The sequence below is a fragment of the Protopterus annectens genome, chromosome 1.part2 (assembly GCF_019279795.1).
Source record: "Protopterus annectens isolate FY-2018-M chromosome 1.part2, PAN1.0, whole genome shotgun sequence".
Lineage (NCBI taxonomy): Eukaryota > Metazoa > Chordata > Ceratodontiformes > Protopteridae > Protopterus > Protopterus annectens.
Genome location: NC_056727.1, coordinates 612,479,176 through 612,506,677, shown reverse-complemented (window position 1 = coordinate 612,506,677; position 27,502 = coordinate 612,479,176). Strand labels below are relative to the sequence as shown.

The 27,502-nt window shown below is 41.2% G+C and overlaps 1 protein-coding gene across 1 annotated transcript in view; it reads right to left on the bottom strand.

The window, feature by feature from the left end:
• Positions 1-414: 414 nt before the first annotated feature.
• The window catches only part of POLR1B (RNA polymerase I subunit B), a 498,537-nt gene continuing 471,449 nt past the window's right edge, over positions 415-27,502 (bottom strand). Inside the window, exon 15 of the mRNA XM_044057995.1 lies at positions 415-1,739. Coding sequence (XP_043913930.1) covers positions 857-1,739 — 883 coding nt within the window. The 3' untranslated portion in view covers positions 415-856. The remainder of the gene's footprint in view (positions 1,740-27,502) is intronic.

The window sequence follows — 27,502 nt, the reverse complement described above, 5'->3', positions numbered from 1 at the left end:
TCTATGCTAAAAATTGTTAAATGAATATTAATGCCACAGATTTCACCTTTTGCGACTTTCAGCATTTTCCTTAGAAACATTTAAAAAGTTACTTTTCTTTCTTGCAATACAACTGTTGAATATATGCTGTTTATAACATGATGAAAAAAGACTGCGTGTGACTATGGTGTAAAGAACTGTTTTCCCCTGGTGTAGAAAGTGTGTTCTATACTACCCTCTATTGTTCATTATAAAAATTGCAACCATTGTCAAAACAATTTGCATACAGTGACATGTTTCAAAAGAAAGGCAGACTTCAGGTCACCATGAATTTATAAGCAGTTAAACATTAAATCTAATAGACTATTAAAGGAACCCTAGAAAAAAACAAATATAGTCTAAAATGTTATTCTTTTTTGCAAAATAACTACATAATTCATCTTTTGATTTTATTTTTAATTTGACAGGCAGAGAAGGAAATGTGAGTTGAGGCAAGAAAAGATGCTCAAGTACATATACATGCAAATACATAAAAAGAAATTCTGGAAAATTCAGCACTTTATTATTTTCAGTGAAGTGTATTTTGTTATTCTTGAAAAATTCACAAAAGTAGAATACAAAATTGTGTATAATACACAAGTACATATGTACACACGTTTCCAAACTTGTATTGTTACTGTATCTTTGTTATATATTAAGCATCCGTCATTCCTTCTTTGTGTTTCCTTGACTGACAATGTTAGCATCTCCCTAACCCATGAAGATCGGTCCAAGTCAGCAACTGCTACACAAGTTGTGCTATAACTCTGGAACTGCCTGAGTAATACCAACAGCACTAAATGAGAATTACACAGTCTTTTCAAAGATGATGTCAGATTTACTTTATATTAAGCTTCACATTAATGTTCATGGCGGCCAACTCTGCCACAAAATATCGAAAGACATAAGGGACAGAAACAGTATCAATGGTGTCACTTTGATTACAAAGTGTGCAGTAGTACTTGCGGTGGCGGATTCCAGCACAGGAAGGAGGGGGTTTCTCTAATAATGGAGACAAAAGACTACCACATTTTATGCACACATGAGCCACTGACCGATCAGAGCAATTAAACAGCCGGTCATGCAGCAAGAAGGATGTACCATGAGCCAAGAGAGCGTCACGTTCCATTTCACCAAAACGGATCCCACCTTGAATGTTCCTACCTCCAACTGGCTGGTTTGTCACTTTGTCACGAGCTCCAGTTGTCCTGACCTGGAACTTGTCAGAAACCATGTGACGCAAACGCTGGTAGTAAACCACTCCAATGAAAATGTCTGCCTCTAATTCTACCCCACTAATACCACTGTAAAGTCTTTCAGTCCCATAATAGTTATACCCACCTGCCTTTAACAGCTCACCGAAGTACTCCAGAGCAGAATTTTTTTCAGAGAAAGTGAAAGGTGTGGCATCATGGCAAAGTCCATGCAGTGCTGCAGATTTTCCAGCCATGCTTTCAATCAACATTCCAATGGTCATACGGGATGGAAAGCCATGGGGATTGAACAATATGTCTGGCACCATTCCACTTTCTGTGAATGGCATGTCTTCAGCTGGCCACAGCCTACTAAGAATTCCTTTCTGTCCATGTCGACTTGCAAATTTGTCTCCAATAGTTGGATTACGAGGTACCCTCATAGTTATACAGATGTTCTTAAACTTCCCTGTTCCACTATCATTACTGCACACTTTGATGTTGTCCACAACACAGTCTTCCTTGTTCCTGCAGATGAAAAACATTTATTATGATATGCAAAACATGAAACAATTTGTCTATAATGCCAGCAAAATAAATATTTCTAATCAATGACTATCTATTACCAGCTTCTTCTGTGATAAGCCATGCTAAACAGTAAGCTTTAAAAAGGTCAGCCAGCAAAATAGTACCAACTACTAGACAGGATGCACCTGCAAGATAACTGCCAGTCCTATCATGCTTTATCATTGCATTACTTTCACCTACTGTATATTTCAGTGAAAATAATAACATTCACTACAGCAATTCTATGGGGCCATCAAGAGGCCCTAACATACCATGCAAGAACCACAAGATAAATAAGCACGTCATGCAAGGCAGTAATGTGTTGTATACAACAATGCCATGCACCTTTATAAGCTTTAATAAGGATTATGACATGAATGCTAAAGAGTTCTGAGTGAGGAGAGCATAACTATAATTTTTAGTATCAATCAATTAGCCAAACAATGATCTGAGTAAACTGTTAAAGAAAGAATTAATTCCACTGTCTATGGACATAATCTTACACTGACTGGGTCAGCATGCCCAACATGTGTGTTTGGTCGATGAAAAAGAGAAAACTTGACGCTTAACGCAACTCAATAAATTACTAAAACCACATAAAGTCAGAGTCTGCTCCCACTAAAGTAAGTGTTCAAAAGTTCAGCACAGTGGAAAGTAGCAATGTCAAAAGGTTGTCAAACCCATAGGGGTGAAAAAATAAGGAAAAGCTGCCATGAAATGAATGCAGCTTTGCAAACATATCCATAAAAGGGTCTAGTAATCTCATCACATCATTTTAGACAGGTCTGATTCCATAACATCACCATTGTTGTGCTCCTTAGATGACTTGCACTTCCTCATCTGCCTCATTTTAAGAAAAGTAAAGTCCAAAACTGTAGTGGTTGTATAATGTAGGGAATTCAGCTCCAGGCACATAAAGCTGAGGGAAGCATGTACATCACGCATTACAGAATTGTGAACAACAGGCAGAATTCTTAATTCTAGGTTCAAGAAGCTGTGTCACCAGATGTCAGAACAATCCATAGTGGAACCCCTTAACCTATGTTATCAACAGCTGATAGTGCTACTCAGAAATTGGAAAAAAAAAAGCAATATTTTGTTACATGTTCATATTTTAAGCACTATTAACCTCTCTACATCATTCTAGATGGACAGACTTGATTCACTTGTTATACCCAAATTGGTCCAATGGGGACACCATACTGACACAATTTCATTTCTTAAGTCTGTCCTTTCTCTTGCAGTGCATGTTGTGCCCCAATAACACATCACAACCTAAGCAGCATAATTTTAGGTATTTGTTTCTTTGCTTATCTATGTACTGCTGTGAATCTCTGTTGTGCCATAATGATGGTGTTTATTTTCCACTGCTTCACTGCAATCTGTATTATCTGTAAGCTGCTAAAACGCCTTGGTACACTTAAACCTTCTTCTAACTGCAGTAGCTTAATTTCACATTTTAGTTATGACTCCTGATTAGAATTCCTTGAAACTTACTTCACTATCCATCTCAATATACTACTAAGGTGTAACACTGCCTCTCATTTCCCTGGCTGACCTAATCAGTTATGTCTCCAGCTGTTAACACATCAAACATGAGGTCTGGCAGGCTTTCATCAGCATTAAGAATCTAGGCTGGACTAGGTACCCACATATATCATTCAGGCTGAAACAAATTCCTACAGAAAGCAATGCAAGAACTCATGTGCAAGAATACAGCTGGACTACAGCTATTATACCTATTAAGTAAATACATTAATTAAGACATAATCAATAGGTCCCCAAATAAAAAAGACAGCCTGCATCAGTTATTGTACTCACTTACCAAAATGCAAACAGTTAAAAAATGTAGATGACAAACAGATAATTAATAACTTAGATAATTTAGACAGACAAACAGATCAACAAAGCGAGACATCTGAAAATAGACAGACACTTCTTAAAAGTTCTTGCCAATGTTCTGACTGCATTAACACTTCTAAGAGTGTACAAATACTTAAAAAGTGGGATTCTACTGCACCAATTGCAAGTAGGTATAATTTCTACACTCCAGAATCACAAGACCAGTGTCCCAGTTTCTGGTAATAGAATAAAAAGAAAAAAGAAGCATTCTTAAACTCCACACTTGTCTGGCTTACTCTCCACTTCCGTTAACATGCATCATTGTTGGTGCAGAAAGACATGCTCTCACATTACAGGTTAAGATGTCTGCAGCTTTATACTCTTAAAGGAGACACACACTCACATGCATGCTAGTGCCCACATGTACTCACTCGCACCCACACACACAGGCACTCACACACACACACCCTCATGTTTAGGAAGAAGTAGGCAGTAATTATTTACATAGCATGAATGGATGTGGGGTGCTTTAGTGCTATCAGTAGCTGCTGTTTAAGAATAAGGGAAAACTGAGTGCGTTTGTGTTTTGCTATGTTACTGTTGCCTGTGGCAGCATCAGGGGAAAGCAGTATCCAATAATAACAAACAAGGTCGTCATGTTCCAAATAAGAGTGAATAAGACTATTCCTAGTGCACCCCCTTGTTGCTGAGATACTTCAGGCAATCTTCTGAAGCAAAAAGGCTACGTGTCCTGGCCCTATTACAATCTCCTGCCAGAGAATGGTGAAACATCTTGCCTTGCCCCAAACCTACAGGTTAGGAGACTATGGCTCCAGATTTGTTTAGCACCCCAGATTCCATACTTCACAGAAAAGGAGTTGACACTAATATTTGTTACTGCTACCCAAAATCTGACAACATAGGCAGTAACACTTTTTCATTCTAAGACCAGAAATCTGATGGGACTAAGGATGTGCTAGCAGTCATCTTCTACAATTAGTGTTTGAACTCTGTACGAGTCTTCTGAAAGTGAATGACTTAAAGCAGTATTACCATATGCTACAGTAATCTGTCTAATGCTCCTGTTCCTATACTAACATGGCACTTTTACATTCCAGAGGAAGAAGAGTTGGCATCCATGACAAAGGATAGGTGCCCATTCATTATCTGGGTGAGTCTAATAGCTGGAAGTCATAGCCTGAAATGTTTAATTTGACATCAAGAGGCACTTCACAGATAACTCAATAAGGCAACATACTCAGAATTAAGGACCCCATGTGAAGAGGATCCAAAGGAGACATTCCGGTTTAGGTAAGCAATAACTGCTTCTCATCAAACAGCTGCCCTAATGATACAGATGGAGGGACTGCCTTCATGCCTCAGGGATAGAAGTCTGTACCTTCTGCTGTGGTGACACTTTTATACTCCTACCAAGTGACCATTATGCTCTGGGTTTGGTACTATATTCCAAAGAAGTCAGTCAACTGAGCCAACTTTCATGTTGTAGGGCTCTGAATGTTAGCACCTCCAGTAATGTCATGAAAGAAAAGGACTATCGTTTCATATTCCAGGTCTAGGTGGCTGAATGACAACAAAGTGTAAATGTCAAGGTTCTCTCATCACCCCACACAATTACAGTACTGTATATATAAAGAAATCATTGTTTAGATATTTTTCTCTCTCTTCCCTGCCTGTAACCAATTTTGCCATAGTTCTGTGACCACTCTAACTTTCCTGGAAATTTCACATTCTTTTCATCAAGAATTTGTCCCAACACCTAAAATGTCACATTAGTCACAAAGACAAAAAACCTGGCACATAACTGAGGAGAATGACCAATGTCTATTTTTACCAGAATACCTGTTAAGTAGCTTCCAACTAACAAAAATCAAAAAGTAATATAAAAAAATCTGGTGACACCTTCTCCCATGAAAACACAAAGAAACCATTAGTTCATACTCCTTACGTTCTGTGTTAATGCAGAAATAAGGCCAGATAAAATGGTGTCATACAGTCAGGGTTCTACAGACCATGCCTTCTACAAAATACAAACTCAAACTAGTATAGCTTCCTTCGCCATGATGTTCTGGGGTGTAATACACTGTAAAATACGGTTACTCACTATAATGCAGGTAAAGTAATACCATACAGAGGAAGAAAATATGGCCAAAAATGTCATTTTTCTACTCATGATAGGCTTACTTGTACACATATTCTGCAAAGGCACAGAAAGGGACACATGCTCAGGTACTGAGTTCAGGGACTTAAGACACACAGTTCTGTTTGTAGCTTCAGGAATGGAGAAGTGACTGGCACTGCCTCTACACTACAGAAGGGTAGAGCTAAAAGTCAGTTTGGGTCTCAAGTACTGTATATATACAACAGGATGCGTAACAAGCATATTCAAGTCACAGAAAACATAATATTAAGAATGGTTACATATCATGTGCGGAAATGGTATAAACTGCATAGTACAGCATGGTAATCGTAGCCAATGAAAGTAAAAATACAGCCTAGCCATATCAGGTTATCTATAAAAAGGCCTCTCATTAACAGTTCTTTGATTGTATTCATTTTTTCCACCAAATGAAGTTCAGCAAATTGTACATGAAGGTCCTGTTCCCAGATACATGCACACAACTGTACTGATGCATGCTATGATTTTGTGCATTAGTTACACAAATACAGTTATCCCTCACACAGTTCACCGCTAGCAAGTTGTGAATACCCTCCTACAAATCAAAAAACAATAACGAAGATTTGAAGTTATACCATCATCATCTCAACAAGTAATATGTAAGTATATGTTTTCATTATTTACAGGGAACTCTGACAACAGGAGCTGACTGCAAAAGGCATTCATTCATAGGGAATAAAACTGTATACCTGACAAATTAAGGATGGTGCCCTTCACAAACCAAATGATACTCTAAGAGCATATCTGCTACATCTAATACACGGGATCCTCACTGATGGGCTGAATCCATGCAGCGAAACTCCAAAGTGGAATAAGCGGAATGATTCTACAAAACGGAGCTCAGAAAGATAAGCCCAGAAGTAAAGATGTTCCAAAGAGGGCTCGACTTCTAGGGTCACTGTCAAGACAGTAATGCCTGGTGAAGGTGTGCACTGAAAGACAAGTGGCCAAAGCACAAATGCTGGTAACTGCACACACCCATTGAGAAGATTGCTGTGGACAGAGATACTCCCCTAGAAAAGTGGACTTTGAACTCAGTATCTTCCAATGGGTAGTTAACCACCTTATGGCAAAATATAATGCTGTTGTCCATTCACTTGAAAAATATCGGGTCAGTTGTTCTTAACTCATGAACCTCCTTCAAGTAATATCCAAGCTGTTGGGAAGTACCCACAGCACGAAGATTTCTTTCCCTTTAGTTTCTGTCCAAAAAATTAAAAAAAAAAAAAAACAGGATATGAATGGAATAGATCAAGGACAACAGTGGTATTCTGACTGATCAAGAGATTTATTCTGCTAAATGTGGGAAAATTTACATATGACATTTAGAAAATTGGAAATGTGAAGTTTTACTTTTTTGTAGTTCCTTTGTACTTTTTTTTTATTTGTTTATTTTACACTGCAACACATTTTTTATATTTTTTGTATATTCTTCCTACTTACACATTTACATAATAACATTTATACTGTAATCAATATTTCTTGATTATGTACTACTGGGCAGGGCTCCTGGGGAAAATCAGTGCTCTACCCGGTTATCAAATCTTAAAAACACTTGGAAACCACCTAAGAAAGGAAGCAGGGATTCATCCTAAGGGACAACCAATCCTCATAAAAAGTACAGTTTTGTACCTACCATAAATGTAGATGTTCGAGTGTATACCCTGCTGCAGTCATCACACTTGGGTTATCCTGCTGTCAGGCGGTCCCGCAGTCGGCCCGAATTCCAAAGTCTTGGTCCGGCATCGGTTGCTGTCACTTCTTCCCTGACATCAGAGTGCCAGGGGTATATCAGAGGCATCTGACGCCATTTTCTTCAGTTTTTCTTGCCCCAGATGTCAGGTGCCCCTAATAGGTAGGCAAAAAAAATATATATGTGTGTATATATATATATATATATATATATATATATATATATATATATATACATATAGCTATATGAAAAAATAAAACAAAACCCTTAGGCACAAGCAAATACACCACAGAGGTAGTATAGGATAGAGTGGTAGAGATAAGTTCAGCTAGTTCAGAGGGGATGGAGGGAGGGTAACCTGGACTGCAGCAGGGTATACACTCGAACATCTACATTTATGGTAGGTACAAAACTGTACTATATGTTCATCGTGTTACCCTGCTGCAGTCATCACACTTGGGTAGAATCCCAAAGCTAAGGATGGGAGGTGGAGTCAAACAGGGTTAGAAGAGGCTAGAAGGCCCTGCAAAACTGCAGTGGCGAAGCCAGCTCTAGTCTTAGAGTAAAGTGGTAAGTGGTAATGTTTGGTGAAGGTGTGTACTGAACTCCAAGTTGCAGCTTTCAGAATATCCTTGGTTGGCACCCCCCTGAGGAAGGCTGTAGATGTAGCTGCTGCCCTGGTAGAGTGGGGCCTTATGCTAGCAGGAACTGGTTTTCCATGGTGGGTGTAGCAAAAAAGTATGCAATGTCCTATCCATTTGGAAATGGTCTGTTTTGAGATAGCCTTTCCTTGTGATGCTGTAGCATAGGATACAAAAAGCTGGTCAGATTTTCTGAAAACCTTAGTTTTATCCACGTAGTAACGTAGCTGCCTGTGAATGTCCAAGGAATGCAGGAGTCTTTCTCCTTTGTTCTGTGGGTTTGGAAAGAAGGTGGGTAAATGGATGGTTTGATTTAGAGCCATTGTGTGTATATTTAATCAAGTAGACACTTGTGGTATACAACCAAGTAGTAGGGTGAAAGATACACAGTGGAATGAATTTTTAATATAAGACATAAGATTATTAATTAAATATTTTAACATATTATTGTTTTATAATATAGATTTCTCTTTGTGAACATCAATGTAATGCATAATAATCTAATAATGTATAAATGAGTTTAGCCAGGTCAATATGACAGATCAAACACGAATAATAATAATTTTTTGATTTGGTATTTGAAAATGTACAACTTTAAACCTTAACTATGACCTGTTGTCACATGGTCGAAGGTGAGCCCTATATTAATGGCCCTTTTAGTAAACAGTTCATCTTGATAAAGCTTGGTATTTGAGCCAAGCGAAAGCGCTTGATCTCAATTGTTTTTTCTGGTTTGAAACGAAAGTTTTTTGCTGAAAGTGAAGTTTCTATGTTGGTTTTAACAAGGCAAGAACAATAAAGTATTTTATACTTCATCCCACGGTCTGGTTCTTCTAACAGTGGAACTACTGCTTTGGTGCTTGCTGCTTCAACTTTGTTAATTACTGGTCTACGTGCTTTCCATGGCAGAGGAAGCAGACCAAGGGGACTTTCTTGACACACCACAACTATTCAAAACGCCGGGTGAGGATGCCCTGGTGACACGCTCAAAGTTCAATAAGGTTTTGGACTTGTTTAATTGACCGAGGCGCTAAAGTGCAACAGAGGCGGGACTTCCTGTCCAATTCCTGGTAACCAAGAGCAGGCGTTAGAGCAAAGAAAAACGCGTATAATCCATGAAACAGCTGCTCCACAACAAAGAACGCAAAACGATTCAAATCAAGGACTTTTCTTAGCTAAACAAGCTGGTATCACCTCTATGGATGTAATTCCCTCTCAGCGTTCATCTGAACCCGACGCTTTACATAAGCAATTCAGCTTCAATGCCTGGGCGGGCCAGCAGTTCTGGTTCAAGCAAGGTACTGTACCGGTTGATAAAACTGGCATTGAACAGCAATTTAATAATTTAAAAGAAAGACTATATTCGTATAAAAGTAATCAATTAGAGATTAACTATTTAAAGGAATGTGTAAATGTTGAGTGAGTTCCTAAAGGCTTGCGTTGTTTTAAGTTTCCCAACAACGTGCAGCCAGGAACAGAGTATTATGAGAAATTGTGTAACATTTTTAATAGAGCTGGACTTCAGGTATTGGAAGTAATAATTGAGGAATATGAGGCGAAGGCTGATATTCTTCTAAAAGATTTGAGTGTCCAGAATGAAAAGTTGATTAATGACACCAGTTTTGTATCTGTCAAGAAAAACTACGACAGCGTATTTAATGAGGTAGACCAGTATTGTATGAAAATTCTGAATAGAAAGATTAACAAATTAGAAAGGGATTTAAATGAATATAAAGAAGGGCTAGCTTACCCTGTGGTGATGAGAAACAAATGGAAGGACGACCGTAATAGGGGTGGAGCTCAGGTGAACACGCATAGGAATGTATATGCACAACCTCTCACTGAACCACTCAGAAGGAGTGAAAGGTTAGCTGAAAAAAGCAGAAAGAATTCTCATCAGGATTTTCACTTTCCCCAGGACAGATTAATACGGTGGGGGGAGAACTTCCAACAGCAGAAGTGGAGAAAGTCATAGATTTAGACATGACTAATTTTTTAGATTTTGATGATTCTAATGTGATGGTTCTAGACGAACGTGAAGCTAACAAAGAGTACACATTAGTGAAGGACAAGAATTTCACAGTATATAATTTCACTGAGATTGAAATCAAGAAGGAGTTTTTTGATTTGTTTATAAAAGGTTTACACTTCATTCCAGCGTGCCCTTCTGATTTAGCAGAAGCCTTAATAGACTTGAAGTTATTCATAAGGCAGCTAAATTTAATTTTGAATTTTAATGGACAGCCCTGTACAAAAACTACATTAGTCAGAACTAGCACCTTTAATCCCCCAACCCACCCATCTCTAAAAGTGTTTGAAGAGATGGTTAGTAAAGAAATAAGAAAGATTATTTCCAAAAAATCAGATAAAGCACCGTCTAATATGGGGCCAGAAGAAACTGCATTGATACAGCTTCTTAGGAAAGAAAAATGTAGAACTATGAAGCCAGATAGAGGAGGAGGGCTGGTTCTGATGTATATGCAGGACTATGAAATGCATTTGTTTAATATGTTACAGGACTCTGAGAAATATGAATTGCTTTCAAAAATGAAGTGAATTTGGCTTATTCTAAAATCAATTACACTTTAATGGACAATTTACTACAAGGATTTATTAATGAGGAAGTTTATAATTACCTGAATGTTGTTAAACCTAAGATACCAATAATTTTCGGGATCCCCAAGACACATAAAGGTCTCGAACCATTGAAATTTAGGCCTATAGTGTCAGGTAAAGGTGGTATTTTAGAGCCTATAGGAAAGTTTGTTGATTATATGCTTATGAAATTTGCAACTTTGAAGTACATATGTAAAGACTCCTAGGATTTTTTAAGGGGCATACAAGCACATTTTTTTCAATCTGATTTAATAATGATAACAACTGATGTTGTGGACTTGTTTCCGAGTATTCCACATCAACAGGGCTTGAATTGGTTTAATGAAATATTAGTTAAAGAATCAGGTCTGTCGGCCAACACCATTAATTTACTTGTTGAATTCATGGAGATTATACTGGAAAATAATTTTATGTTTTTTAATGGAGAGATATATAAACAAAAGAAGGGAGTAGCAATGGGTGCGCCATGTGCCTCCATGTATGCAAATATAGTGTTACACAGATGGGAAAAAGAATCTATTTTTTCCACTAAATGGAAGGAGTACATAAAACACTATACTAGGTTTCTAGACGACGTAAGTATTTTGTGGAGTGGTACTGAGGAACAATTTTTGGAATTTTTTGAATATATTAATTCCGCCACTTCTTTTTTGTCTTTTACATATACTAGCAGTAATGAAAAAATGAACTATTTAGATGTGACAGTTTTCAAAGATTGTTCCAATAATAGGTTTACATCTAAGTTGTATAGGAAACCTACTTTTTCCAACACATACCTCCATTTTACAAGTGGCCATCCATTCTATCAGAAAATAGGCATAATTAAGGGTCAAATGATAAGGGCATCAAGAATGTCTAGCACTTTAGAATATTTTTTGGAAGAGTTGACACTATTAAAAAATATGTTTTTAGAAAGAGGATATCCTGAAATTTTGATAGATAAGATGAGTAAAGAAGTTTTGGATCACAGGGAGGACAAGTATCCCCCTTTATTAGGTTTGGGCCAGACCCAGGAACCAAAACCTAGCCAAGCACATAATACTGTTTTTTCTAATAACTATATACACACTTTTTCAAATAATTCTCAACAAATTGAAGAAGTGATTTCTAAGTTTTGGCCGGTTTTGACAGGACATGAAGAGTTAAAAAAACATATTCCAAGATACCCTAGATTTACTAGATGTAGGAAAACTAATATTAAAGAATTATTTGAAAAGTTTCAACCCCAAGGGAGAATCAATAATGGTAAAAATTTGAAAAAGGCACTTACAAATGTGGAATGTGCAAACAGTGTACATCCATTTCAAACAGAAGCTCTTTATATATCCCCTCAAGGAACTTTCATTTTCAAGCCAACATCTACACGAATTGTGCAACACAAGGAATAGTATACTTGGGTTATTGCACAAAATGTTTTAGTTTTTATGTTGGTAAAACAGAGAGATCTCTAAGAAAGAGAATTTATGAGCATTTGTATGAGGTTTCCAGAAAAAAAGAAACCAATGCTTTCTACAAACATTCCATTACATGCCCAGAAATGCAAATAAATTTTATAGTATTAGAACAGGTACAAATGGACGGCAGATGTGGTGACTGGGAAACACGCTTAGAATATAAGGAACTTCTGTGGCAGCTTAAATTAGATGCTGCTACTAGTCCAGGTTTGAATGACAATATTAATATAAGAAGTGTTCTAAAATTAAGAATGGCCAGATTGTGAATATGTACGAAAGGTGGATGTATTGTGTATAGAAACAGTTTATTCAATTGATTTTGTTTTTTAAGCACGTCAGTGGTCATCCATTTGTTTATATACATTAATATATTATTTATTTGTACATATTTTATATTAGTATTTAAAAAGCATTTTAGTGAATATTTTTTAAAATATTTTTAAAAGTATTTATTCATATACAAAAAATATTTATTTATATATTCATTGTGTGTATATTTAATCAAGTAGACACTTGTGGTATACAACCAAGTAGTAGGGTGAAAGATACACAGTGGAATGAATTTTTAATATAAGACATAAGATTATTAATTAAATATTTTAACATATTATTGTTTTATAATATATATTTCTCTTTGTGAACATCAATGTAATGGATAATAATGTAATAATATATAAATGAGTGTAGCCAGGTCAATATGACAGATCAAACACGAATAATAATAAATTTTTGATTTGGTATTTGAAAATGTACAACTTTAAACCTTAATTATGACCTGTTGTCACATGGTCGAAGGTGAGCCATATATTAATGGCCCTTTTAGTAAACAGTTCATCTTGATAAAGCTTGGTATTTGAGCCAAGCGAAAGCGCTTGATCTCAATTGTTTTTTCTGGTTTGAAACGAAAGTTTTTTGCTGAAAGTGAAGTTTCTATATTGGTTTTAACAAGGCAAGAACAATAAAGTCTTTTATACTTCATCCCACGGTCTGGTTCTTCTAACAGTGGAACTACTGCTTTGGTGCTTGCTGCTTCAACTTTGTTCATTATTGATTTAGAGCCACACTGGATACCACCTTAGGCATAAAGCAGGGTTTAGTTCGTAGAGAAAATGTCTTGATGAAAAATGAGGAAAGGCTCTACTGCCATTAGTGCCTGAAGCTCTGAAACTCTACTAGCTGAAGTAATTGCTAGCAGCAGGGCAGTCTTCCATGAAATAAACTTTAAGTCAGCTGAGAAAGCTGGCTCAAAAGGAGGTAGCGTGAGTTTTTCCATAACAAAGTTGAGGTCCCAAGTAGGTGTTGGTGCTCTCCTGGGAGGCCTAATGTTTTTGGCCCCTCTGAGAAACTGCCTTAGGAGTGGATGTGAAAATAAGGGAGGATCCGTGTTGTAGTGAGCAGAAATAGCTGAGGTGTGGATCTTAATAGATGAAAAAGAAAGCCCTTTGTGTAACATCTCAGTTAAATATTGCAGAATCTGAGGTATGTCAGGCTGAAGGGTATTTTGGCCTTTAGCTTGGTTCCAGGCGCAAAATCTTTTCCATTTGTCTGAGTAGGCTTTCCTGGTGCTGGGTCTCCTGGCCTCCAGAATAACATCCATAACAGCTTGTGAGAGAGGAGCTGGCTGGTTGCTTAGGTGATTTGCCATGCAGCCAAGTTTAAGGTTTTGAGTTGGCTGTGTAGAATCTGATTGTCTTGCTGTGTGAGCAGGTGGGTAATTTGTGGTAGAATCCATGGTGGGTCCTGGGCCATATTCCTTAATAGTGGGTACCAGGGCTGGCGTGGCCAGTCTGGGGCAATGAGTATCATTTGGGGTCTCTCCATCCTGACTTTCAGTAGCACCTTTGTGAGAAGGGGTAATGGAGGAAAGGCATATACTGTTATCATTTTCCAACTGAATGAGAGTGCGTCCACTTTCCAAGCTTGATGGTGAAAAGTCCTTGTGCAAAATTTTGTTAGCTGATAGTTTTGAGGGCTGGCAAACAGGTCTATGTCTGGGAGCCCCCATTTTTGAGCTATCATTGCAAATACTTGTGGATCCAGTTTCCACTCGTGGGGATCCATGATGTTTCTGCTTAGGTCGTCTGCCAATGTGTTCTTTTTTCCTGGCAGGAATTGAGCTTGTAATTGAACTTGGTAAGCCAGTGCTGTGTTCCACAAGGTCATTGCTTGCCTGCATAGAGGGTAGGCGTGTGTACCCCCTTGTTTGTTTATGTACCACATTACTGTGGTGTTGTCTGTCCTTATGATAAGCTGTCCTGGATGTTAAGAGGTCCATGAAGGCTGTCAAAGCATTTTGTACAGCTAGCATTTCTTTTTGATTGATGTGCAGATTCCTTTGATCTGCAGTCCATATGCCTTGAACGCACCGTGCTGCCATGTGTGCCCCCCAGGCATAGTCCGATGCATCTGTTGTCATAGTTTGCCTGGCTGGGGGTAGGGTGAAAGGCTGACCCTTGTTGAGGTGACATGCCTGTGACCACCATAGAAACTCCTGTTGAAGGCAGGGAATGAGAGGTATCATTGTTTCCAAGCTGTGGCTGTGTTGAGTCCATACGCTTTTTAGGTACCATTGTAATTTCCTCATATGCAGTTTTGCAAATGATATTAGTAGTATGCAAGATGCCAAGAAGCCTAAGGCCTGCAGAATTTTTCTTGCAGGGAGTTGGGTCTTTGTTGCCATTGTTCTGAAGTATTGAGTTAATTGTAGTTGTTTGTCTGGCGTCAGATAAGCCATCTGGGCCGTTGTATTCAAGCTGGCACCCAGAAATGCCATATTTTGTGAGGGCACTAGTTTTGATTTCTTTTCATTTACTGTGTACCCTAGGCAACTTAGAAGATGTTTTACAAAAGCCAGGTGTTGTAAGAGAATGTCCTTGCTTTCTGCTTGGATGAGACAGTTGTCCAGGTATGGGTATATTTGAATTCCTCTTTGTCTGCAGTATGCAATTACTGGTGCCAGGCATTTTGTGAAGACCCTGGGCGCAGTAGATAAGCCAAAGGGCAGTGCAGAGAATTGGTAATGGGTTGAACCTGCAATGAAATGGAGGTATCTTCTGCAATTTTGTCTGATAGGGACATGCAGGTATGCCTCCTTGAGGTCCAACGTTACTAGCCAAGCTTTCTTGCCCAACATGGGAAGAAGCTGCTGTAGTGTTAGCATCTTGAATTTGGGTACTTGCAAGAAGGTGCTTAAAATTGAAAGGTCCAGAATGGGTCTCCAAGCATTGTCCTTTCTGGAGTAAAATCCTTGGCCTTGCTCCTGTGTAGGTACCAGTTGAATGGCTCTCATGTCCATGAGAGCTGTAATTTGTTTTTGTGCCTCTGCCCATTGATTTTGTGGCAAGTTTGGCATTCCTTTTATCCTTGGCAAGGTGTGGAAATGGAATATGTATCCGTGTGAGATAATGTCTAGGACCCATTTGTCCTTTGTGACGATGTGCCAGTTGTCTGCAAAAAGTGCTAATTTTCCTCCCAAGGGAGCTACCAAGAGAGTTTTGCTTGGCAGTTTGAGGTTTAAGTCATTGTGTTTGCCTTCTAATAGTTTGGGACCTGTCTTCTCCTCCCTTCTGTGTTGCAGTGCCCCATTGGTGAGGTTTGTAAGGGATTTGTGTTTGTCATCTGCCCCTTGGGAGCCTGTATTTACCCCTCTGTGGTCTGTCAGAAGCTGGAAAGGACCAATTTTTTGTTGGCCAATTTCTGCTGAAGCGTGGGGGCTGTGCCTGTAAGAAATCTTTGACCGTCTGCATAGATTTTGCCTTATCCTCCATTTTCTTTAAAACCTCCTCTGCTTTAACCCCAAATAAGACATCCTGTTGTAAGGGTGCATCCAGTAACTTTACTTTAACATGATCAGGCAGAGACTGTTCCTTTAACCAAGCATGCCTACGTATAACAGGCCCAGTAACAGCTGCTCTAGAGGAAGCTTCCAAGGCATCAAAACCACATTGTAAAGTATGTTTGCCCACCTGTTCAGCTGCGTGCAACAGATCTTGTATTTCCTTGAATTCAGACTGTTGAGGGTGCGTGCCCATCTTTTGTTTTATTTGAGACATTAGGAATTGCTGGTATTTAAGCATGTGAAATTGACAATTTAGTGCTCTCATAGCTAGAGTAGCTGAGGTGTAAACCTACTTCCCCCACCTATCTAGTGCTCTGGCGTCCCTTTCAGAGGGTACAGGATTTTTAGCCATAGAAGCCTTAGCCCCTCTGGGACCCTGAGAGATTGTCTCTGGATCAGCAACAGAGCTTTTGTATAGGAATTTGTGTGAGTCAGGCACTCTATAGTATCTGTCTGGTTTGGCTGGAGCAGGAAGCAGAGAATCTGGATTTAGACTAGATTCTAAGAAAACATCATCCACAATGTCCAAAACTGGGGGGATAGCAAGTGGTCTGTGCTGAGGGAGTAAAAGAAACTCTCGGAGCCTTTTCTTTGCGTTGGAGTAGTCCTGACCTTCCCAGTGGAAATGTTCCCTCATGGTATGTAAGGTTTCCCCAAAGGAATAATCTTCAGGGGGAGAAGCTGAGGGAATGGAATCTTCAGCATCAGAATCTTCATAAGGGGGAAAGGAGTAATCCTGTTCCTCAGAGGAGCCTGAGGAAACAGACACTTGATCAGAGGAGGCATAATCCTCCTCTTGTCTAGGCCTTTTGTCGGGGGCGGGGGGGGTTGGGAACCCCTGATCAAAGAAATCAAATCTTCAGCCATTTTAAGCATATGTTTCTTAGGCATAGGGCCTTGACCTGGAGAATGAAGTGTAGGCTTTTTTGGTTTTAGAGGAGTCTTAAGCTTAGCATAAGATTTTATGGTGAGAGTAGTCAGTCTGAAGACACCTTCAGAAACCGAAGATGTTTCTACAGCACCGGCTTCTCCTACTGCAATGTCATCGGTAGGGCCTAAAGAAAATGGCTGCGTCGGCCTAGAACTCTCTGCTGAGGGATCCGAAGCGGTCTGGGGATCCAATTCAGCGGTAGTCAGGGGCTGCGTAGGCACCTCACTGAAAACCGGAGAACCAGCGACCGGCCCAGCCGAGGCCTCGGAGTCTGGCTTGGATCTAGGCTGCCTGTCTTTATCTTTACGTTTTTTATGCACGCCGGTAGTCGGTTGCTCCGACGGCATAGAGTAATTAAATTTTCTACCAAAGTAGTGTCGTGCGAAATCAAAGCGTCGCTTTATAGTTCGCTTATTGAACCTAGCACAAAACCGACGACCAATGACGTCGTGGTCTGGGCCTAGGCAAGGTATACAAAAAGAATGAAAGTCCTTATGAGGTATTTGCTTCCCACAAGAAATGCAATTGTTAACTTTTTCTAACATCAGACTGAGGCAAGAAAAGGTTCCCCAACGGGGTACTTAGCTTTGAAGACTTCGGACTGAAACTCGATTTGAAAATCTCAGGTGTCGGCCAACCGGCACTTGCGAACTGCTTCTGCTTTGGGCACCGCGCGGCAAGAAAGACTGAAGAAAATGGCGTCGGATGCCTCTGATATACCCCTGGCGCTCTGACGTCAGGGAAGAAGCGACAGCAACTGCCGCCAGACCAAGACTTTGGAATTCGGGCCGACTGCGGGACCGCTTGACGGCAGGATAACCCAAGTGTGATGACTGCAGCAGGGTAACACGATGAACATCATCAGATATGGCACTGTACAGGCAAGAGTTTGAAGCTCTGACACTTGAGACCTTTTAAGAAAATTTCACCTGAAGGCCTTAAAGAGCAGGAGGGCTATTTTACCTCCAACAAGATGACATGGAATCCTATCTACAAAGAAAGCACATCTTATACCGTATAGGAGTGTAGGTGGGTTCTCCAGCCCACAAAGGGAATCTATCCTCAGATTGTGTGACAGGTTCAGTCAAGGGACAGAAAAGACCTACCAGAAAGCTAGTGGGGATGGCCCAATACTTCAAAGTCCAGCAATAAGAATCTACCAGAAAGACAAGGTTCTTGAAAGTACAGTTGTGTACACTTACCATAAATGTAGATGTTCGAGTGTATTCACTGTTGCAGTCATTACATTTGGGTTATCTGCTTGCAGTAGCCCTCAGTCAGCCTGATTAATAAAGTCTTGGGTCCAGCGTCGGTTGCTGTCCCTTCTTCCATGACGTCAGGGGTATAAACATGCAGCCGATGCCATTACATTCGTTTTTCTTGCCCCAGATGTCAGGTGCCCCCCTAATGGGAAGCAATTAAATCTATAATACAAGGATATACCTCCAACAAAAAAGCAAATACACCAAAAAGCTTTTTGAGCACAGTAAGTGAGAGTAGAGGTACAGCCAAAAGAAGAAAGGGGGCTGAAGGGAGGGTAACCAGGACTGCAACAGTGAATATACTCGAGCATCTACATTTATGGTAAGTGTACACAAATGTACTATGTTCTTCATGTTTCACTGTTGTAGTCATTATATTTGGGTAGATTCCTAAAGCTAATGTTGGGTGGAGGAATTTAAATAGAATTAGGACCAGCTATAAGGCCCTGCAAGACTGCAGTGGCAAAACCAGCTTTGGATTTAGAGAAAATTGGCAAATGATAATGCTTGGTGAAAGTATGTACAGAACGCCAGATAGCAGCTTCTAGGATGTTCCTTGTAGGGATGTCCCTGAGAAAGGCTGTAGAGGTAGATGCAGCCCTGGTTGAATGGGGTCTGATGCCCTGTGGGATAGGTTTTCCATGGTGCTTATAGCAAAAATTAATGCAGTGGCCTATCCATTTTGAAATGGTTTGCTTTGAAATAGCTTTCCCCTCTGTCCTTGCAGCAAATGCCACCAGCAGTTGTTCAGATTTCCTTTGAGGTTTAGTCCTGTCCAAGTAGAATCTAAGTTGTCTGTGCACATCTAAGGAGTGCAGTATCCGTTCCCCTTTGTTCTGTGGGTTAGGAAAGAAGGTAGGCAAATGAATGGATTGATTAAGAGCCACACCGGATACCACCTTGGGCATGAAGGAGGGATTGGTTCTGAGGGACATCCTGTCCGCATGAAAGATGATGACAGGCTCCATTGCCATAAGGGCCTGTAATTCAGATAACCATCTTGCAGAAGTGATTGCTAAAAGGAAAGCTGTTTTCCAGGAAAGGAATTTTAAATCTGCAGCAGCAGCTGGCTCGAAAAGAGGAAGAGTGCGTTTCTCCAAGGCAAAGTTAAGGTCCCAGGCTGGAGTTGGAGCTCTCCTGGGTGGCCTTAAATTTTTGGCCCCTCTGAGGAACTGCTTGAGCAGTGGGTGAGAGAAGAGGGGAGGCTCTGTGTTATAATGAGCCGAAATGGCTGAGGCATGGATTTTGATGGAGGAAAAAGACAAGACCGTATGAAGTATCTCAGTCAAATATTGTAGAATCTGAGGTAAATTGGGCACTGCTGCACTCATCCCTTGAGACTGATTCCAGGTACAAAATCTTTTCCATTTTGCAGCATAAGATTTTCTAGTACTAGGCCTCCTAGCCTCCAAAATGATATCCATCACTGATTTCCTGAGGGGTGGTAAAGGAGAAATTAGGTAATTAGCCAGGCTGCTAGGTTCAGGGTTTGCAGCTGTGGGTGCAGAATCTGGTTCTCCTGCTTAGACAACAGGGAAGGAGACTGAGGCAGGTGCCATGGGGCCAAGCGTGACACACTGTGCGGGAGGGAGTACCAATGTTGTTGTGGCCAGTCTGGTGCAATTAAGATCATCCTTGGCTTGTCCTGTTTAATCTTTAGTAGTACCTTGGAGAGCAGAGGCAGAGGAGGAAAGGCATAAACTGATAGGTTTCTCCAGCTGAAGGATAGAGCATCCACTTTCCAAGCTAATTTGTGGGGAATCCTTGTGCAAAATTCGTCCAATTGATGGTTCTGAGGGGAGGCAAACAGGTCTATATCTGGGCTCCTCCATTTGCTTGTCAACATGTTGAAAATCCTTGGTTCCAGTTTCCACTCGTGTGGGTCCATGAGGTTTCTGCTTAGTCCATCTGCCTGTGTATTTAGTTTTCCTGGCAGGAATTGAGCTTGTAGATTCACTGGGTAGCTCAAGGCTGTGTTCCACAATGCCATGCCTAGTCTGCAGAGGGGGTAAGAATGGGTACCCCCTTGCTTGTTTATGTACCACATGACCGTGGTGTTGTTGGTCTTTACCATTAGTTGTCCTGGAAGAATGTGGTCCGTGAAGGCTGTCCGAGCATTCTCTACAGCTAACATTTCCTTTTGATTTATGTGTAGGTGCATTTGACTTGGGTTCCATTTGCCCTGAATGCACCTCCCTGCCAGGTGAGCCCCCCATGCATAGTCTGATGCGTCTGTTGTCAAGGTTTGGGTGAAGGGGGTAGTGTGAATGATAGTCCCTTGTTTTGGTGGCAGGCCTCTGCTCACCAAAGGAACTCTAGTAGCAGGCAAGGTATGATAGGAATCACTGCTTCTAGATCCTGTGAATATTGACACCATAGGCTTTTCAGATACCATTACAGTTTCCTCATATGCAGCCTTGCATATGGAATTAGAAGAACGCAGGAGACCATGAACCCCAAGGCTTGCAGTATTTGCCTTGCAGATAACTGTTTTTTTGTGACCACTTGTTTGAAGTAGGTTGTCAAAAGAATCCGTTTCTCTGGCGTTAGGAAAGCTATCTGGGAAGTTGTATTCAAGCTTGCTCCCAGGAATATAATTTGTTGACAGGATACCAGGTGTGATTTCTTTTCGTTTATGGTGTACCCCAGACAAGTCAGTACCCTTTGAACAAAGGCCAGATGATTCAAAAGTATGTCCTGGCTTTCTGTCTGAATTAGACAATCGTCCATGTAGGGGTATGTTTGAATATTTCTTTGCCTGCAGAATGCAATGACTGGAGCTAGGCACCTTGTGAATACCCTGGGCACAGTAGATAAGCCAAAGGGCAGTGCAAAGAACTGATAGTGCATGTAGCCTGCTTTGAAGCATAGGTATCTTCTGCAAGACTCCCTGATAGGGATGTGCAGGCATGCTTCTTTTAAATCTAGTGTTGCCAGCCATGCATCTTTGCCTAGCATAGGAAGCAGCTGGTGAGGAGTCACTATCTTGAATTTTGGAATCGCCAGAAAGGTATTTACAATAGAAAGGTCCAGGATAGAAAGGTCCAGGATAGGACGCCATGTATTGCCTTTTCTGGGTACCAGGAAAAGTCTTGAATAGAAACATTGTCCCTTTTCCTCTTCTGGTACCAAATGAATAGCCCCCATGCTTAAGAGAGAGTGTACTTAATTTTGGGCCTCTGCCCACTGATTTGGGGGTAGATCTGGTCACCCGCTTGGTGTTGGTAAGGTGTGGAAATGAAATCGGTATCCTTGGGACACTATATTTAAAACCCATTTGTCCTGGGTAATGAGTTCCCAGTTTTTGGCCTGCAGACCAATCTTTTCGCCTAAAGGAGCACTCAGCTGGGAAGTGCTTGGAAATTTTAAAAGCAAGTCTTTGAGACAGTTTTCCATAGGAGGGAGTCTTACTACTCCCTGATTTGGGTGTGGAAAAGTACAGTTTTGTACCTACCATAAATGTAGATGTTCGAAGATCCACATTGCTGCAGTCCTTACTTATGGGTAGTCCGCTGTCCTCGGGTGCCCGAACCAAAGTTAGCTGACGGCGGGTCATGCATGGCGCGAGATCTGACATCAGAGCGCAGGGGTATAAAAGCATGATCGTCGCCATATCCCTCTCAGTCTTTCTTGCCCCAGATGTCAGAAGGCCAAACCAGAAAGGCCACAGCCAAAACAGAATACCTCCCAAAAACATGCCCAACAACAACCATCACCTAAAGCATAGCACCAAGTCAAACTACAGTGGGGAAGGAGGGAGGGTATTGGACTTGCAGCATGTGGATCTTCGAACATCTACATTTATGGTAGGTACAAAACTGTACTATGTTCTTCATCTCACATTGCTGCAGTCCTTACTTATGGGTAGAATCCCAAAGCAGGGAAAGGGAGGATGGTAAAAATCATAAAGCATTAGGTAAATGCCCTGTAAAATTGCAGTGGCAAATCCAGCCCTTGACTTAGAATAAAGAGGAAGGTGGTAATGTTTAGAAAAGGTATGCACTGAACTCCAAGAAGCTGCCTCCAAAATGTCTTTTGTAGCTACCCCCCTTAGAAAGGCCGTAGAAGTAGCAGTAGCCCTAGTGGAATGAGGCTTGATTCCAGCAGGAATCTCCTTACCATGATGGGAATAACAGAAAGAAATACAAAACCCAATCCATTTAGAAATAGTTTGTTTTGAAACAGGTTTACCCTGTGAACCCAAAGCAAAAGAAACAAACAATTGCTGAGACTGTCTGAACTCCTTGGTTCTGCTCAAATAAAAACGCAACTGCCTGTGAATATCCAAAGTATGCAAAAGTTTCTCCCTTTATTTTGGGGTTTGCATAAAAAGTAGGCAAATGAATAGTTTGATTTAAGGCCACACTAGAAACCACTTTAGGCATAAAGGAAGGATTAGATAACCTATCCTTATGAAAATCAGGAAAGGCTCCACTGCCATGAGGGCCTGTAATTCAGAAACCCTTCTTGCAGAGGTAATGGCCAACAAAAAAGCAGTTTTCCATGACAAATACTTTAACTCGGCAGTAGCTGCAAGCTCCAAAGGTTGTAGAGTAAGTTTTTCCAACACAAAATTGAGATCCCAAGCAGGAGTAGGAGCTCTACGTGGGGGTCTTATATTCTTTGCCCCTCTAAGAAATTGCTTAAACCAAGGATGAGAGAATAAAGGAGGGTCACAATCATAGTGAGCAGAAATGGCTGCAGCATGAACCTTTATTGAGGAGAAAGACAAACCCTTGTCCAATAGCTCAGTAAGATATTGAAGAGCAACACGTAAATCAGGTTTGGAGACATCAAGGTCCTTTCCCTTGCTCCAAATAAAAAAAATCTCCTCCATGTATCCGCGTAAACTTTCCTGGTACTAGGCCTCCTGGCCTCCAAAATAACATTCAAAACTTGTTGTGGAAGCTGAGACCTTCCAGAGTCTAAAACAGAATATGCCAGGCTGTTAGATGCAGAGACTGAATCTTGACATTGAGGAAGTGACTGTCCTCTTGTGACAAAAGGTGCGGAATCAAAGGCAGAGGCCATGGAGGTTCTCGTACTAAACTCCTCAGTAGTGGGTACCAGTGTTGTCGAGGCCAATCCGGTGCTATCAAAATCATGGTTGGCTTGTCTTGTCTGGCCTTCAAAAGTACCTTGGGAAGAAGAGGCAGAGGTGGAAAGGCATATACATGCAGATTGTTCCAACTGAATGATAGCCCACCTTCCAAGCTGTGTGATGAAACATTTTTGTGCAAAACTTTGGCAACTGGTAATTTAGTGGAGAAGCGAACAGATCTATGTCTGGAGTTCCCCATAACACTGTCAACTGTTGAAATACATGAGGATCCAATTCCACTCGTGAGGATCCACTATTTGTCTGCTCAATACATCTGCTAAGGAGTTCTGTGCTCCTGGTAGAAACCTTGCCTGAAGATTGAGGTGTAGATTGAGAGCAGTTTCCCACAGAATCATCGCTTGCTTGCAAAGAGGGTAAGAATGGGTTCCCCCCTGCTTGTTGATGTACCACATGACAGTAGTGTTGTCTGTTTGAATCAACACCTGCCCTGGGTGAAGTAAATCTTTGAAAGCCATCAATGCAAACTGGACTGCTAACATTTCCTACAAGTTGATATGCAAATGTTGGAGTTTGACAGGCCATTTTCCATTGAGGTGTGCTCCCCAAGCCTTGTCCGAGGCATCTGTCGTTAGAATCTGACTGCGCCTCTGGCCGGGTCACAGAGAGTCCTTGTTTTAGTGACATTCCTGAGCCCACCACAAAAAACCTTCCGAATGCAAGGTATTATCTGAATGACAGTGTCTAGATCTTGGCAGTGCTGTGTCCATACATTTTGAGATACCATTGAAGCTTCCTCATATGCAATTTGGCATTGGGAAGCACCAGAATATGCCATGATGAACCCCCCCCATTGAAGGACTGTCCTTGCAGTCAGCCTGGACCGTAGAGACATTTGATGGAAATAAAGAGAAAGGCTTCTTTGTTTGTCCGGGGTCAAAAGGCCATCTGGGAAGCTGTATTCAGTCTCACACCCAGAAAGCACATGTCCTGAGAGGCTACTAGACTGGACTTTGTTTCGCTCACAGAATACCCTAGGCATCTTAACACTGCCATCACATACTGTAGATGATGAAGAAGTTCGTCCTTTTCTTGTGCAATAATCAGGCAATCGTCCAAATAAGGATAAATCTGTATTCCTCTTAGTCTGAAAAATGCTATCACTGGAGCCAGAACCTTTGTGAACACGATAAGCCAAAGGGCAATGCAGAGAACTGATAATGTAAATTTCCAGCCCGAAAGGTACCTCCCTCTGCAACTGGGCCTGATAGGAACATGAAGGTAAGCCTCTTTGAGGTCCAGAGTAACCATCCAGTGATCTTTTCCCAACAGAGGTAAAAGTTGTAAAGTCAGCATCTTGAACTTTGGAATGTCCAGGTAAGTGTTGAGGATAGATAAATCCAAAATTGGTGTCCACGTGTTCCCTTTCTTTGGAACTAGAAACAGGCGAGAATAAAATCCTAGGCCCACTTCTGACAGAGGAACTGGCTGTATAGCTCCTTTTTGAAGAAGTAAAGAAATTTGTCTGTGAGCCTCTATCCTTTGCCGAGGAGGGACGTCTGGCATGCCTTTGAAAGGAGGCATGGTGTGGAAATAGAACTTGTAACCTCGGTTTATAATGTCCAATACCCATTTGTCCTGGGTGACTAAATGCCAATTTTGCTTGAAAAGAGCCAACTTTCCTCCCAAAGGAGCTGCCCGGCAAGAAGAATCTGGCAGCTGAAAATGCAGGTCATTGGGCCTGTTTACGAAAGGACTGGCCCCTGCCTCACCAGCAGACTGAGCAGGCGAACTCCATTGTCTCGGCCTGAAGGTACTCTGAGCTCTGCCCCTACAAGCCTAGATCTACCCCTAGACTGAGAATCAGAAGTAGGTACGCCACACCCCTTAGTAGGCCAATTTCTACTAAACTTTGGAGGTTGTACCTGCAAAATCTTAAACAGTCTGCATAGACTTAGCTTTGTCTCCCATTTTCTTAAGGACTGCCTCCACAGGAGAACAAAAAAAAACTCCAGACTGAAAAGGGCATCCAGAATTCTAGACTTAACATGCTCAGACAAATTCTGATCCTATGACTGAACTAGTGGCAGCCACCCTAGAAGAAGCCTGTAAAGCATCAAAACCACATTGCAAAGAGTGCTTACCCACCTGTTCAGAAACATGCACTAAATCCTGCAATTCTTTACACTCTATGCCCTCTGCCAAAGCATCCACTTTAGATCTTAGCTGAGAAAGGAGGAAATTCTGATACTTCAACCTATGAAACTGGCAGTTCAAAGCTCTCATTGCTAAAGTAGAAGAGGTATACACCTTCTAACCCCATCTATCCAAAGCTCTAGCTTCCTTATCCAGAGGAACCGGATTCTTAACAACAGAGGCTCTAACACCCTTAGGCCCCTGACTAATAGTTTCTGGGTCCGCCCTAGGACTCTTATACAGATATTTATGAGCCTCAGGCACCCTGTAATACCTATCCGGTCTGTGGTAAAAACAAGAACTCCCTAAGCCTCTTCCGTGAATCAGAGTAATTCTGTTCCTCCCACTTAAAATGCTCCCTCATGGAATGCAGAGTTACTGAAAATGAAAAATCCTCTGGAGGAGAAGCAGAAGGAGTGGAATCCTCTGCATCAGAATCAGAATAAAGAGGGAAATCTTGAATGTCTTCAGCAGAAGACTCTGAATCATCTGAGGCCTGCTCCAAACTTTCCAACTCTGGCTCCATCCTGGGCCTCCTATCAGGAGGGGGAATAGAACCTCTAATTAAAGTAATCAAATCCTCTGCCATTTTAAACATGTGCTTTTTAGGCACAGACCCTGAAGAACCAGAACTGACACCAGAGGAAGGCAAAACAGACCTGCCCTTAGAAGGAGCCTTAGAAACAGTAGCAGAAGGCCTAACCACCTTAGGCATAGAAGGGAGAATAGTAACCTGAGAGGCCCCTTCAGCCTGACCTGCCTCCTGAGAGGCCACATCCTGTAAAATCAAAGTTTGATTCAACAGAAACTTCAGCCGATCCACCTGTTCAGCTGTAGCTTCTAAAGGTCCAGCGTCCGAAACGGACAAATCATCCTGCCTAGGCTTTAAAAATTTGTCAAGCAGGCGCCAGAACATCCGGCGGCATATATAATAACACCTCCGTGCCCAAAGACTAACCTAAGCGCAATCTAACTTTTCTTTTTTAGTATAATTTATTAAAAAAACAAACAAAACCCGACGACTACGTCGCGGCCGCCACCCAAACAAAAAACAAAATACAAGTGGTAATAAATACAATTATTCACTTTTTCTGACATCAAAGACTGAGGATATGACGCCGATCATGCGCCTTTATACCTTGACGCCTGGTGTCAGATCTCGGCCCCATGACCGACGCCAGCCTAATACTTTGGTATATTCGGCCCCGACCGAGGACAGCGGACTACCCATAAGTAAGGACTGCAGCAATGTGAGATGAAGAACATCCTACCACTGTTTAGTCTTGCGTGACCCCTGGGACTGAAACCTGGGGTTTCTGCTGTGTCTGGGTTTAGCTTGAGAAGACCTGGAAGGGGCTGGAAAGGACCAATTCTTAGAGGGCCAGTGCCTACTAAATCTAGGAGGCCGAACTTGTAAGAAATCTTTAACAGTTTGCATAGATTTAGCTTTATCTTCCATCTTTTTAAGAACTTCCTCAGCCTTACTGTCAGGTTGTCCTGCATCCAGCTATTTAGCTTTAACATGAGCAGGTAAGGATTGCTCCTTAAGCCAAGCATGCCTTCTGCGCACAGACCCAGTAACAGCAGCCCTGCAAGAGGCCTCTAATGAATCAAATCCACATTGCAAAGTATGTTTTCCAACCTGTTCAGCAGAATGCATTAAATCCTGTAATTCTTTATTTTCCGCACAGTCAGGAATCAATATAATTTTCTGTTTAAGCAGTCCAATAACATGTTGCTGACACTTAAACATATGAAACTGGCAGTTTAAAGCCCTAATGGCCATGGTTGCAGAAGTGTAAACCTTCTTACCCCATCTATCCAGCGCCCTGGAGTCTCTATCAGAAGGGGTAGGAGTTTTAGCAGTAGAAGCCTTAATGCCCTTGGGCCTCTGTGAAACATTCTCTGGATCCGCAATAGGATTTTTATAAAGGAACTTGTGCGAATCAGGAACCCTGTAATATTTGTCAGGTTTTCTGGGAGCAGGAGGCAAAA